Source organism: Setaria italica, chromosome III, assembly GCF_000263155.2.
Source record: "Setaria italica strain Yugu1 chromosome III, Setaria_italica_v2.0, whole genome shotgun sequence".
NCBI classification, from domain to species: domain Eukaryota; kingdom Viridiplantae; phylum Streptophyta; class Magnoliopsida; order Poales; family Poaceae; genus Setaria; species Setaria italica.
The window spans coordinates 34,810,688-34,824,800 of NC_028452.1; the positions used below are offsets into that span (position 1 = coordinate 34,810,688).

The 14,113-nt window shown below is 38.3% G+C and overlaps 1 protein-coding gene across 2 annotated transcripts; it reads left to right on the forward strand.

Moving 5' to 3' along the window:
• Nucleotides 1-1,381: 1,381 nt before the first annotated feature.
• On the forward strand, nt 1,382-13,350 carry LOC101778499 (beta-galactosidase 15). 2 transcript variants are annotated; one of them, XM_004962504.3, is made up of 19 exons: nt 1,389-1,750; nt 2,099-2,194; nt 2,296-2,408; nt 3,385-3,451; nt 3,548-3,640; nt 4,655-4,798; nt 4,896-4,984; nt 5,450-5,555; nt 5,945-6,032; nt 6,147-6,271; nt 6,891-7,088; nt 8,032-8,261; nt 9,672-9,787; nt 10,075-10,172; nt 11,043-11,153; nt 11,521-11,631; nt 11,853-12,061; nt 12,499-12,841; nt 13,025-13,350. In XM_004962504.3, the coding sequence occupies exons 1-19, from the start codon at nt 1,481-1,483 to the stop codon at nt 13,166-13,168; spliced, it is 2,751 nt and encodes a 916-aa protein (XP_004962561.1). In that variant the 5' UTR covers nt 1,389-1,480; the 3' UTR covers nt 13,169-13,350. The 2 variants fall into 2 exon arrangements, with proteins under 2 accessions (XP_022680837.1, XP_004962561.1); XM_022825102.1 differs by lacking the exons at nt 11,521-11,631; nt 11,853-12,061; nt 12,499-12,841; nt 13,025-13,350 and having other exon boundaries at nt 1,382-1,750; nt 10,992-11,127.
• Nucleotides 13,351-14,113: the final 763 nt, after the last annotated feature.

Consider the following 14,113-nt stretch of genomic DNA (forward strand, 5'->3'; position numbering starts at 1 on the left):
AGCGCTGCGGGCCCAGACGCGCGGTTCTTGTGCAATGGTGGCCCGTTTTACTATTAGGATTATGGGTTTTCTCCGATTTTGACCATTGGGACTCAGACGGACGAAAAAAGAGGCAGAAACTTTAATTAGGCAGAGATTAAGGAAACAGGACTTACAATGGCGTGAGTTTGCTCGGATCCGGACGCAAGGTCTGCGTTATCTATCGTTTTCACATCCCGAGCTATATTATCATAGTATTCGCTTCATTTTAAATTATAGATTATTTTTTCCTTAATATATGGTTTTCCTATGCATCTTATATCTGGATGTAAGAATTATTAATGTAGAAAAATCAAAATAAATTATAATTTCGAGTTAAGTAGGAATTTAGCAATCTCGTCCCACCCATCTTATCCGCACACCTCATGTTGTAATCTGCTCACATATAATTAAAAAGGCCCGACTGGTGGGCCCACGGAGACATGCGTGCGGCACCGGGTTCAGATCGCGTGGCAGCCATCTTTCAAGTAGGAGCGAGCGGCGATGGCTGCATGTACGAGTACAAACAAATATGGTACAAGTATAACGGATGTATTGTGCTTTCATTGGCTTTTGTGCTTCTAATTTCTATCCTACATCAACGATTTAGTTTACTTTTAGTTGAACTCAACTGAAGTCGCAACATCATGTTTGCCGAGCATAGATAATCTTGTACTCCTTCCGTTTCAAAATACAAGTCATTTTAATTTTTTAGATATTTTAAATTGCAGGTCGTTTGGTCTTTATAGATTTATAAATTTTACTATACATCTAGACATACATTATGTCTAAGTGGATAACAAAAACTATGCAATTAAAAAGGACAAATCGAACTACCATTTGAAACAGAGGAAATACATAAATTTTTGTTACGTACCTAGACCTAACACGTATCTAGATATACAGTTATGTCTAAATACGTAACAAAATTTATATATTTAGAAAAGTTAAAATGACCTACATTTTGAAGCGGAGGGACTAAGTTAACGATTAAGCTCCGGTAACTCTGGTTAAAAACAAATGCATTCCGAGTTGGAAAAATAGATTGGCCATGGTGTTCACAAAGTTTGAGACCGGGAGAAGACATGGATCATGTGTCTGTCGCTACTGCAGACTACTGCCTACTGGGCTCTCTGGCTAGATGACACAGAAGGTTTTTACAGAGATATAATAGCGGGCCCCACTATCCATGACGTGGACGTTTGCTGCTCCGTGTGGCTAATCCGCAATGATTATGTGTTGCGTGTGGTATCAAGCACGCTTCCAAACCAATCCTGTCGTACACATCCTAACCCAAAGCCTAAAAAGAAAAGACAAGGAAAAAAAGAAAAAGAGACGGGCCCACCTCGCTAACTCCACCGCTCCTGATTTTTCTCTTCCCCGTGCGTGCGCCTCCCTCCCTCCCTCCGCTCCCCAGTTCCCAGTTCCCACTCCTCTCTGCTCGCTCCTCCCCGCCTCCGCCATGGTCGCCTTCTCGCCCTCCCCGCCGTCGCGGTGGCCGCTGCCTCCGCGGTTTCTGGCGCTCCCGATCCTCCTCTGCCTCGGCTGCCTCGCCGCGCCGGCCTCGGTACGGGCGGCGGGGGTGCTGAGGCAGGTTGTGGTTGGCGGCGGCGGCGGCGGGACCTTCTTCGAGCCGTTCAACGTCACCTACGACCACCGCGCCGTGATCCTCGGCGGGGAGCGGAGGATGCTCGTCTCCGCGGGGCTCCACTACCCGCGCGCCACGCCCGAGGTGAGCACTGAGCTCTGTTTGGGTTGGGCGGCCGCCGCTTCGATAGGTGGAATGGGTCGTCTCCAACTTTTTTGTTCGCGGCGGTACTGGTAGTTGGGTTCAGCTACTGCTGCGGCTAACCGGAGAAGAGTCGTTGGCGATGCGCGGTTGGGTTTGTGCGTGTTGCGTTTCCAATTAGGTGAATCTATTTCGTTCTAATTTCTATATAATTGCGGGATTTCCAAGGCTCTTCATGTCTTTTTCTTCGTTTAGTATTGCTGCTTGCTTGCCATGGGGTTCGTTGACAAAACATTCACGTCAATTGTAACACGCGATGGCGATGAGCTGACATGCGATTTTTTGCTTCAGATGTGGCCGAGTCTGATTGCAAAGTGCAAGGAGGGCGGCGCGGATGTAATCGAGACATATATCTTTTGGAATGGGCATGAGCCGGTCAAAGGCCAGGTACCGTTGTCACTCATTTATGAACTTCAAATGGCATACTACTATATACTTACTGGCTGTGATTGTTAGCTTATGCTTCCTCTGATACATTTTCTGCCCAGTATTACTTCGAAGGAAGATTTGATATTGTCAAGTTTGCCAAGCTGGTTGCTGCTGAAGGTCTATTTCTTTTTCTGCGTATCGGCCCATATGCTTGTGCTGAATGGAATTTCGGGTCTGTTTATATCTTGGCATCCAACTGCTTGAATGTACTCACTGTATCGCATCTAACCACAATAAAATTCAGTTCTGTTCCCGTATGTGAAAATTGGCCTGTTTTGACTTAATAGTGCGTGTGCACGTACTCACATGTACATCATAGCAAAGTTCGTGTAGTCCTTTTTAGCTTAGACATAAATAAAGCCTCAAGTCAATTGCTATTGACAGGCTTCATCATAGCATGATTGGGACCACAATAAGCATTGTTTAGCTGTGGAGCTTGAGATTTACATTTAAGATTCTCCACGAGGATAGCATGCTATATTTTATTTTTGAAAGAGGGAAAATTCAATACATGGAATTTTCATCTAACATACCTTATTGGCCATTTCGGTGTATGTGCATTTTGTGTCATTTAAATGATTAGCTTTTTTGAAAGAAATTATATCTAAACTGCCAATTTAACTCTAGGACGCACCTCTGAAATTCTAGAATTACTTTTTCTTCTATCAATTATCATGAGTGGTCAATTATTAATTCAATTAAATTATTCAGTTTGTTATACTCATGATCAAATCTATCAGAACACTTTGAGACACGTACATTGGACTTATTTTATCTGCAATTTAACTGTCTATCAGTTGACACTTTCCTAGTATCTTTCCTTTGATGTTCTTCCCTACAAATTCAAAAAATTCTTATACTTATGCTTACAAAGTTTTATATGATGAAACGTTTCTCCTACTGGGAATCACTCGATGACAATTTCTCTTTTTTGTTTATTTTTGTAATGTAATTCTGTAATGTGGATATTTATCCTATATTATTCAACTTTCATGTTTCCCATATCCAACCCTACCAAACTCAATATCTTCTTTCTTCATTTAAGCCTACATGGTTTTATTTGATCACACATCTTCAGTTGAGAGATGTGAGTAGAATTGTTCTCTCTGTTCATTTAGTTTATGTTGTTTTGTCATACGTTTCTGCAGGGGTTTCCCAGTTTGGCTGCGTGACATTCCTGGTATAGAATTCCGTACTGACAATGAACCGTACAAGGTAGAGCAACTACCATTCAGAAATTTAGTCTGAGAGTCTGATGAGCATTCTTCATTCTTTTGTTTAGATCCTCTAATCCATAGAATGTTTTTGCAGGCTGAAATGCAGACTTTTGTGACAAAAATTGTAAATATCATGAAAGAGGAGAAACTTTATTCATGGCAAGGTGGTCCCATTATACTACAGCAGGTCTGAAAGCTATTCTCAAAGCTCACTGATTGGTTCTGTTCTTTTTCCCCTATTTTTTTATTTTGAAAGTAACTGATTGGTGCTTTTCATTAATCTATACATGTTACATTACATTCTTTTCACTTTTACAAAGAAATCTTACAAAGTATTAACAATTACTTAAATGTGCTAATGGAGCTAGCATCATCTCCATGAATATGAAAATATCCGAGTCTGACATTTTCTTCCAGGTATTTATCTTCTAGGTACCGCAGTTCAGTCTTGTTAATGCCTTAACTTTTTCAAAGAAAAAATTATTCAGCTAATAGTATTAATGATGATGATGATATTAAAAAAATGAATTGTAATGTTTTCTTTGGAAAGTAATTTTTTAGCTTAAGTTCTGTTTATCATCCATTTGTTGCTACACCTAGAGATGATGTCAAAAATGTCAATGGCTGGTGGATATTATGTTATTTGTGAATTAAAAAATTTTAGTTGGTGTCATTCGATGTCATCATTGCTAAATATCTTTGTTAATCTCATTCAATACATTGATATTATTAAACCCAGAAATGGCTACTCCTTTTTTTTCCGATAATGTTGGATGGCATTCTAGAAATGGATGGTGCTCATGATAACTGAAATGTTGAACCAGAATGTGGTAAAGGATACTGTGCTTAATTATGTTATGTAGCCAAAAGCTCTGCTGGATGTGCTAGAAACAGAAGTAGCAGGATTTATGGTGATGGCTCTATGCTTGTTAATGTAGCACAAAGACCTGAAAATTGGTGGAAAGAGCCTAATATTCATAGAAACTTGACCGAGATGGAGGAATTAGGCAGCTTTTTAATAAGAAATGGGCACCTAAATTCGAGTGGAAGAGGATTTGAACTTGAGGGTGTACATGCACACCCTCAACCAGCTGAGATAGGCTCAGTTCTATAAAAGGATCATATTCATGCTTAACGTGTCAGTTGAATTACATACATATAACATGTGTATAATTGTTTTCCTCTGGAGAATGTTTGACAGATTGAAAATGAATACGGTAACATTCAAGGACGCTATGGTCAAGCAGGGAAGAGATACATGCTATGGGCAGCTCAGATGGCACTTGCACTTGATACTGGTGTTCCTTGGGTGATGTGTAGGCAAACAGATGCACCCGAACAAATTGTAGGTGACCCCAAACTCTAGTGAGATTAACTTTTTTGTTAAATTATGCCAAGTTTTGCTAATTATAAAGTAATATATTACTGTTTTGTTCTGGCAGCTCGATACATGCAATGCCTTTTACTGCGATGGATTTAAACCAAATTCCTACAACAAGCCGACAATATGGACTGAGGATTGGGACGGATGGTATGTGGTTCCTTGATTCATCAGCTCTGGCTAAAAACTTTGCACCAATGCTCCGTACCCCTTCGAAATGACCCTGGGTGTATATGTGGCATGCCACCGTGGTGCCTGCATATGTTTGAGGGCCAGTGATGGTACATATTTAACAAGGGCCGGAATCTGCAATTTCGAGAGTTCCTGGACCTACATTAGAATCTGAGACAAGTTTAGGGATCACTGAAGCATTTCACTCCTTTTTTTTGTTGAATTGAGTAATGCTGGATCATTAAACTGTAGATTACATGGTTTAAATCGATCCTTCTCATAGAGATCAATAAATGTATGTGACAAAGAAATTCGAAATTATGCTGCACAAAGCAAAACTTGTCCTTGTCCTTGGACAATGAAATTCCTGAGAGTACATTATGTTTGTATTGCCCATATTCAGTATTGCATGCAAAAGATAACCTTACTCTGTATCATGTAAAGGTATGCAGACTGGGGTGAACCATTGCCTCATAGGCCTGTTCAAGACAGTGCTTTTGCTGTTGCTCGATTTTATCAACGTGGTGGAAGCTTGCAAAATTATTACATGGTAAGAACTAAGATTTCTCCTAGACTTAAATTTAGAGTTTTCTTTTCCTTTCCCTAATTAGCCAACCCAATTGTTTATCTTAAAATATCTTAATTCCTTTTCCAACATTCAGACTTCAGACTAAACATTGTTCAGCCATTAACCCATTTGTGGTTCGGATGACCATATGTAAACTGAAGATGAAAACTAAGCTATATTATTCTGCACATGCATTAGCATTATTCAAAATGGTCCCACCGTGTTAGTGTGCTGCATTTCAACATTTCTACTTTCAGTATCGATATGTAATCTCATTAGTTTATTTCCATTTTCGAAAATACTTATTCTTAGGCCTGATTTTGATGGGTTTTTTTAATATTTAGATCTGATAGCACTTCATTTATTTGCAGTATTTTGGTGGAACAAATTTTGAGCGAACAGCTGGTGGTCCACGTCAGATAACAAGCTATGATTATGATGCGCCAATTGATGAATATGGTATGTCTAATTCTTTAAAAGTTATCTAATTCAGAATTTCAGATAGTATTTTTTTACTTTTCTTATTCAATATATGAGAGATACCGAGTAGAATCCATAATTTGCTACTTTCAGGTATCTTAAGGCAACCTAAGTGGGGGCATTTGAAAGATCTACACGCGGCTATTAAACTTTGTGAACCAGCTCTTACTGCAGTAGATGGTTCACCCCAATATGTGAAGTTAGGGCCCATGCAAGAGGTTTGTGCCAATTTCTGGTTCAAAAATCTACAGTTTTGTCCATCTACTTCAACCATGGGTTCCTTTTGGACCATCTAAGTAAATTACTATGGTTTGGTCATTCACTCCTTCCCCTCCCGTCTAAGTTGGAAGTATGACTCTGATAGAGTTTATTGATATAAAAAATGTTTGGATACTTATAGGAAAATATTTATTCCACTCTAAGCTTTCCATTTTTGAAATGTCATCCAGTTCTGTCATATTTTGTTACTCAGTCTCCCAATTAAAAAAAAACTCTACCAGCCGGGGAAGTCTCCCAATAAATGATGCACATAGTCTGAATTTGGCGTGGTTTGGTTCAACCAGAATGCATATATGATACATCCATGGTTTTTTGTTATATTAAACTTGGATCATGCATGTCAGGTTTGCTGAGGTCAGAAATTTATGATAATGCTTCCAATGAACAATTGTTTTCTGTACCACTAGATTCCAAAAATTGCTCAGGTTTAAGTTTCTAAAATGTATCTTCAACATGTCAAGTACACAGCTTTGATTATTTCAATCAAGCTCAGTAGAGTATGCCTTCATATGTGTTCCTTCCATGTACTGATGCTTTTCTTACTCTTGTTTGATTCAGGCTCATGTATATTCCAGTGCAAAAGTCCACACAAATGGAAGCATTTCAGGAAATGGACAGATTTGCTCAGCTTTTCTGGCCAACATTGATGAACATAAATATGTTTCAGTCTGGATTTTTGGAAAATCTTATAGTCTACCACCATGGTCTGTGAGCATACTACCAGACTGTGAAAATGTGGCTTTTAATACAGCTAGGGTGAGTGGTCTCTAACTGAACATAATGTTTCTTATGACGCTATAACCTCTGAACACATCTTTACATGCTGATTTAAGCATGATGAACAGCTGCTCATAGAAGTGAAAGTGGGAAAGTGTTCCTGTAGCTTTGTCCAAACTCAGAAACAAAATTTGAAAAATTTTATTCTTGACAAAAAAATGAAATTGGGAAAATTGCTTTCTGTGTACTTGGAAATTCTTTATATATTTGCTCATAATTGACGAGCAATCTTGATAAAATTATTTCTCCAAAAGTTTTTGACGTTTGTTTCTCCTGTGATTCCATTTATACTTCAGACTAATATACGCTTTGATGCTGAACTGCAACTAAGGATACCAAACTGTAAAGGAAAAGATAAAGCAACAAGTTATGTTTACATTTGGCAACTGCTGCAAAATTTCTGTTTTGCCAAGCTGATATTTCATCTGTTCTAAAGTATCTGTCTTTCCAGCATGCATACGATCAAACATTATTAATATATTCAGTATTTATGAAAGGTAATAGTCGAAGGTGCATTTTGATAGCATTACATTGTCAGAGTCAGTCTGGCATGACTTGTAAAAGAGAATGGAGTCCTGGTTCTGTTGTGGAATATTTTCAGTTCCTTAATTCCATATAAGCACCCAAATGTGTCAACCACTTGAATTCACCTACAATCTGTGCTGGAATGGTTATAGTAGCCACAAGTCTTCATGGAACCCATTCTGATAGTGAACTCTTGAAGGTTGTCTGTAATAGTCAGCTTCTTATTTTCTTGCTTTTTTATGTTCAACATGAGTTGTATTAAACAAAAATGACTAGGTTTTACATTATTATCTAACTGCCCCACTTCAAGATGATAAACATGAGTATACCTCGCTTACCAAGAAACTGAACATTTCATATGTGATCACTTTTTAATTGTTAGCTCAGCTCTTTTCAGGTTGGTACACAGACTTCAATTTTTACTGTGGAATCAGGTTCCCCCAGTTATTCAAGTAGACATAAGCGTAGGAGTCTACCCCTTATTGGTGGTCCATATCTCTCAAGTACTTGGTGGACTTCTAAAGAGCCTATTGGTAAATGGGGTGAAGGCAGCTTTGCTGCTCAGGGGATATTAGAGCACTTAAATGTGACAAAAGACATCTCTGACTACCTTTCATATACTACGAGGTGAATATTGACCTACAAGCTGTTGGAGTACATAATTTTTTTACCTCAGACCATACTGTACTAAGAACCTGCAGATAAGTCTACTTTAACTAGATGACGCATGGTTGATTTGACATTCCAAACTTGGCTGAATGTTACAATTATAGGTCCATTTATGCTTGATCCATTCTTGCATTCTGGTTACGTCTTCTATTTGTGCAAGAGTGCGGAACATGCCAAAGGTATCATGATATGTCCAACACGTTCAACTGACATACCAGAGGAATCATAATGCTACATGTATCCAAGATGTATATAAGTATATTAACTAGTAGCAGAAAATGATCATACTTAAATACTATAAGAACCCAAACATCCTTTGCCTTTTTGCTAAGCCTGCATGTAACAGTGCCCAAGATTCACATGACACTTCTACACATTTGAAAGAATGAAATGTGCATGTTCGCTGCCATGTGGTACGAATGTGTTACCACACAAGTCAGTTCACCACTTGACCTAGCAATGGAATTAGCAACCAAGAAAAAAAAGAAAGAGAAACCCCCAGATTTGTAGGTTGGCTTACAAAATTGTGGAGCAGGCCTATAGGTTCTACTGTATTGCTGAAATGACACAGTTGAGCAAGCTTTGTTGGAGGATGTTCGTTTGTAAATGCTGCCTTCAATTGTTGTTTTCTAGGCGCAAACAATAATCATATACCTTGGAAATTAATTAAATTTCCCTTATCAAAACACACACACACATATAGTAATGCTATATATATATATATATATATATATATATTAATGGGTTGTTGGCACCATAATAACATTTCCATGACATGAAATATTACGGATCTTGTGCAAATCAATATTTGTATGCAGCATTTCGAACGTTTTTTTACGCACCAAGTGATCTTTAAAAAGTCCCAGTAATACTCGGGGGGTTGCTTGTGAAGTACTTTTACTCTCTATGAAATTCAATGTTAAACCAAATACGAACTGCTAGAAGGAGAAGTTTGCCTTGTGAAGTAACTTTATTCTTTTTGATTTTATTGTTGGTTAATTCCTCCTAATTTTGCTAATTCTATGACTTATTGATTGTTCATAGAGGCTGGCTAAATTGAGAAATACCTCTCTAAATTCTTACTAATAAAAAATATATCAGTAGGGGGGTTTCCCACTTTCCCCTCCTGTTTAATGGAAAAAAGAGGAAGACCTCTCTTAATTCTTTTGAAAAAGTTCATGTTGATTTGATACATGACCAAAAGTCTCTCTAATTGCACAAGCTATTGGTTTGCACCAGTGTTCATTTGTTTTGTTTTTTGTTCTTGGCTCTACTGTTCTGCATTTTTGTGTTCTTCACTTTCTGTTGTGTTGACAGTCCATTTGTTATTTCGATATGTAATTATTATACACATATTTGATTCAACAGTGTGAACATTTCTGATGAGGATGTTGCATATTGGAATTCCAAAGGCGTTCTTCCATCAATAACCATAGACCAAATTCGTGATGTAGCACGTGTATTTGTAAATGGGAAGCTTGCAGGTATTTATTTGCAATTCATAGTCCTTTGGATGATTTATGTTAATAGCATTTTCAAAAACACCCAACCTGTAGATTTCTCCACATCTTAATTTTTGGGATTTCATATGTTGTAGGTAGAAATTGAGCTTCATGCCTGTAATTTTGTTTTTCTTTATAGCTAATGAGCAGAGAATTACTTGTCTAATATAGTTTCTGGAAATAGTCTTATGTACTCTTGTATTATGTTTACTTATTGGCCAATATCTAATTCACTTATTCATTAATCCATATCATCTTTCAATATGAAGGTAGTAAGGTTGGTCATTGGGTCTCACTGAATCAACCAGTTCAATTGGTTCAAGGACCTAATGAGTTGACACTGTTGTCGGAGATTGTTGGCTTGCAGGTATTCAAAATTCCTTTGTCTTTTGAGCTTAATGTGTAGTTTCTAGCATGCCAAAGCCTATGTGGACATGATTAATCGCTTACTACTCTGGCATTGAGGCATTGACCCTTAACTTTAATAGATTAGCATTTAGCAATAGTTCCGATCCTTTTTTTCCTCGAATACGCAGAAGAGCTGCGTATCATTATATTCTCAGGCATCAGCCATTTTCATAGTTCTGATGTTTATGCATAGATAGTATTCCCTCAGTCTCAAATTACTATTCGTTTTGGCTTTTCTAGGTGCATAGCTTTTGATATGTACCTAGGTATATACTATGTCTAGATACATAACAAAAGTTATGTATCTAGTAAACCCAAATCGAATAGTAATTTGGGACGGAGGGAGTAGTAATTAAGCTTTTGCTTGATTTTATCAAGTGCACAAAGTTATTGTTTGTTATTGGTACTTGGTATGTTGCAAATGATATTAGAGTGGCTCTCTTTGGAATTATGTAGTTGACCCACCATGGCCAGATTACATTATGTTGGGACCTGTGATTTGATCAAAACATTTTTTTAAATGGAAAAAATATTATCTTCTCTAAATTAACCTTATTATTTTTGTTTCCTTTAGTGGACTCGAATTTCCTATTAGTGGACTATATAGTTATTCGTTGTTAACAACTTGTTTGGTGTTTACACTAATGAGAGTATCCTATGTTGATTATCTCAATTGAATAATGTACAAACTAATTAATCATATCTAATATGATACATCATTTCATTTTGTTCTCTGTCCACATTTCTTTTTTGTTATGTTTGTATGCTTGATCATCAGGCATGAGATGTGAAAATGTTTCTTGTTTCATAATGATTGGACATCCGCAAGAATTACGGTGCTTTCTTGGAGAAGGATGGAGCTGGATTTAGAGGTCAAGTAAAACTCACTGGTTTGTCAAATGGGGATATAGACCTCACTAATTCACTTTGGACATATCAGGTAAAAGTGACTAGTGTTATTGATTTTTTTTAACTCTTATGACATGATGAAGCTTGAATTTCAGCCTCTTCTACATTTTTTTTTGTTGTGATTCAGATGCTTTTGCTTTCATTTCTGTTCACTCGTGTATATTCATACTGTTTACTTATGAGCTACGTTATAGATATAAGAAGGCCACAGTCTTCCTATAACAAAGTTTTCATTCAAAATCTCTTTATCATGCTGTGTCCACTAGGTGCTAGTGTCTTGCACATAGTCACCTAGAGTTATGTGCTATGTGCTTGAAGCCTTGAATCATGCATGAAGTCCGAATTTTAGTGCAGAATTAGCTGGATAATTTGCTAAATATTATCTTTTCAAATTGCAGATTGGTTTGAAAGGTGAGTTTTCGAGAATCTATTCTTCTGAGAACCAAGGATATGCTAAGTGGAGTAGCATGCAGAATGATGACAAGCAGACACCCTTCACATGGTTCAAGGTAAGTTTTTTTTGACCACATGAAGTGCTAATTCGATGGTATCATACTTTCTGTTGTAGGATAACAAATTATTTTCTAAATAGCCTGGACCATTTCAGGCAGGAGAACTGGGGCTCACTGTTAATCTGTTTGAACCTTAATTTCAGCTGCACTTCAAGGAAATTCAATCTGCATCTTTTATTTCATTATTTCATGTCTTCACAACTTCTCTGTATATGCAGACAATGTTTGATGCACCGGAAGGTAATGACCCTGTTGCCATTGGTCTTGGGAGCATGGGCAAGGGCCAGGCTTGGGTGAATGGGCATCTCATTGGGCGCTACTGGTCGATAGTAGCGCCAGAGTCTGGGTGCCCATCCTCATGCAACTACGCAGGAGCATACAGTGACAGCAAGTGCCGATCGAATTGTGGAATGGCTTCGCAAAGCTGGTATTAAGAAAACTAAGTTTATAATACAGCAGAACCTTTAGTATGCTTATTTAATGTCATGCTTTGCTGTCCTTCGCATTTATTGCATGGCAACATACATCATGTAGACAAGTCACAAGTTGGAGTCTTTTTTGTTCTTATATTAGAACTCGCACTGAAGCATGTGGACATAGAGAATCTTGCAGTAGCCAACCATAGGACAACAGAATCCTTATATCTACAGAATTTTGAAAATGAACCAAATCAGGAAATTTTCTTATAACTTGTGTTCTACATCCTATGAAATTTGAGTGATGATGATTTTGAATTAGAATAGTGAGTTTGCATAGTTCCAGACTGCAGAATTACTGAGATGTTTGGCACTTTGTCATTAAATTAAATAATATTTCAATGCACTTGTGCAAATATAACCTAGTAAGCACTTTGTTTCCTTTCAGGTACCATATACCACGCGAATGGTTACAAGAGTCAGGCAATCTATTGGTACTCTTCGAGGAAACAGGGGGAGACCCTTTTCAGATATCGCTGGAGGCTCATTACACCAAAACTATCTGCTCAAAAATATCCGAGACTTATTATCCCCCCCTTTATTCCTGGTCACGTGCTGCCAACGGTCGTGCCTCTGTGAATACGGCAGCACCGGAGCTTCACTTACAGTGTGATGAGGGGCATGTGATCTCGAAGATTACATTTGCGAGTTACGGAACCCCTTCAGGTAGTTGCCAGAACTTCTCTGTCGGGAATTGCCATGCATCGACTACTCTGGATTTGGTTACAGAGGTAAGCTGACATGCACCACCCAGCACCTTGTAAGCACATATGTTCTCAGCAACTCAGGCCCATATTACCATTGCACATGTTCAGCCTGTTAGATCAGGGATGCCAAACTCAATGAGTGCACTTGATTTCATTGCAAATGTCCACCACACACGAACCATAATGCTCTGTTTGTTATGTCTCCAGGCATGTGTCGGCCAGAACAAATGTTCCATCAGTGTCACCAACGATGTATTTGGCGATCCATGCCGAAAAGTCGTAAAGGATTTGGCAGTTGAGGCCGAGTGCTCCCCGCCATTGGCTACCAAAGAATCTCGAGATGATATGTGATCAGGATACTGTAGTTTGGCCCTGAGAACTGTGGTTGCAGGGAGCGTTTCTACAGCCTTGGCGGAGCATTTCTGCGTCGTTGTATGTGACCTCTTCTTTTGCACCCATGTATGTAAAGACAATCACCTGCTTGGGGGATTGAAAAGAAAGAAGGGAAAGAATAAAGTTGCTTCCTTTTTCTATGGATTGCTGGAATATTTCTGTCTTGTTATATACCTACAAGAGACGATTTGACAAAAAAAAAACGATATAAGGTAAAGACTAATCTACTTGTATAGAGTTTTACTAGGGGCTAGTAGTTCGGAAGAAAATATCGAGGTGAAGCTGATCTGAAAAATGTTGTTAGGCTAAGGACTTGGCAGCCCCTCCTTTCACAGTAGATAAGCGATCATGGATTTCGAGAGGCGTCATTTACCCCTACTTCAAGTGACACACTCCGGTTTCCACATAGTGACACACTTCCATACTCGACGCATCACCATCTTCAAGTCCCTCCAATCCTATTTATGAAAGACCATGCATATCATTTCGAGTTAGCCATATGCCCCAGCATACTCCTGCGGAGATGCTATTAATCAGGTCATATTTTTTCCCAGTAATCCATTTACTCGCCATATCCAAATAGTTCTCAATATGTACTCCAGAAAAACAATAGACATAATACCAGATTCTCCTAGCCACAAGGCAATCAAAAAAGAGACGGTGGATGCTTTCATTTTCTGCACAGAATTAACATTCCTCAAGCTTGATATTTCTTTTCAGTAAGTTATCAACAGTCATGAGCTTATTGTGTGAGAGCAACCAAAGGAAAACTTGAATCCTAGGAGGGACCTTAACCTTCCACACAGCTGGAATATATACTGGTTTCACGCCTCTAAAATTAATCACAGCATACATAGATTGAGTAGTATACTGCCCTTTACTATCATATTGCCAAACAAGAGC

Bases quoted from the DNA above. Each gene is read 5' to 3' on its own strand.
- LOC101778499 (XM_004962504.3), top strand. From the start codon at position 1,481: ATGGTCGCCTTCTCGCCCTCCCCGCCGTCGCGGTGGCCGCTGCCTCCG. The intron at 4,985-5,449 runs GTATGTGGTTCC...TATCATGTAAAG, and splicing joins ACTGAGGATTGGGACGGATG to GTATGCAGACTGGGGTGAAC. The intron at 11,154-11,520 runs GTAAAAGTGACT...TTCAAATTGCAG, and splicing joins ATTCACTTTGGACATATCAG to ATTGGTTTGAAAGGTGAGTT.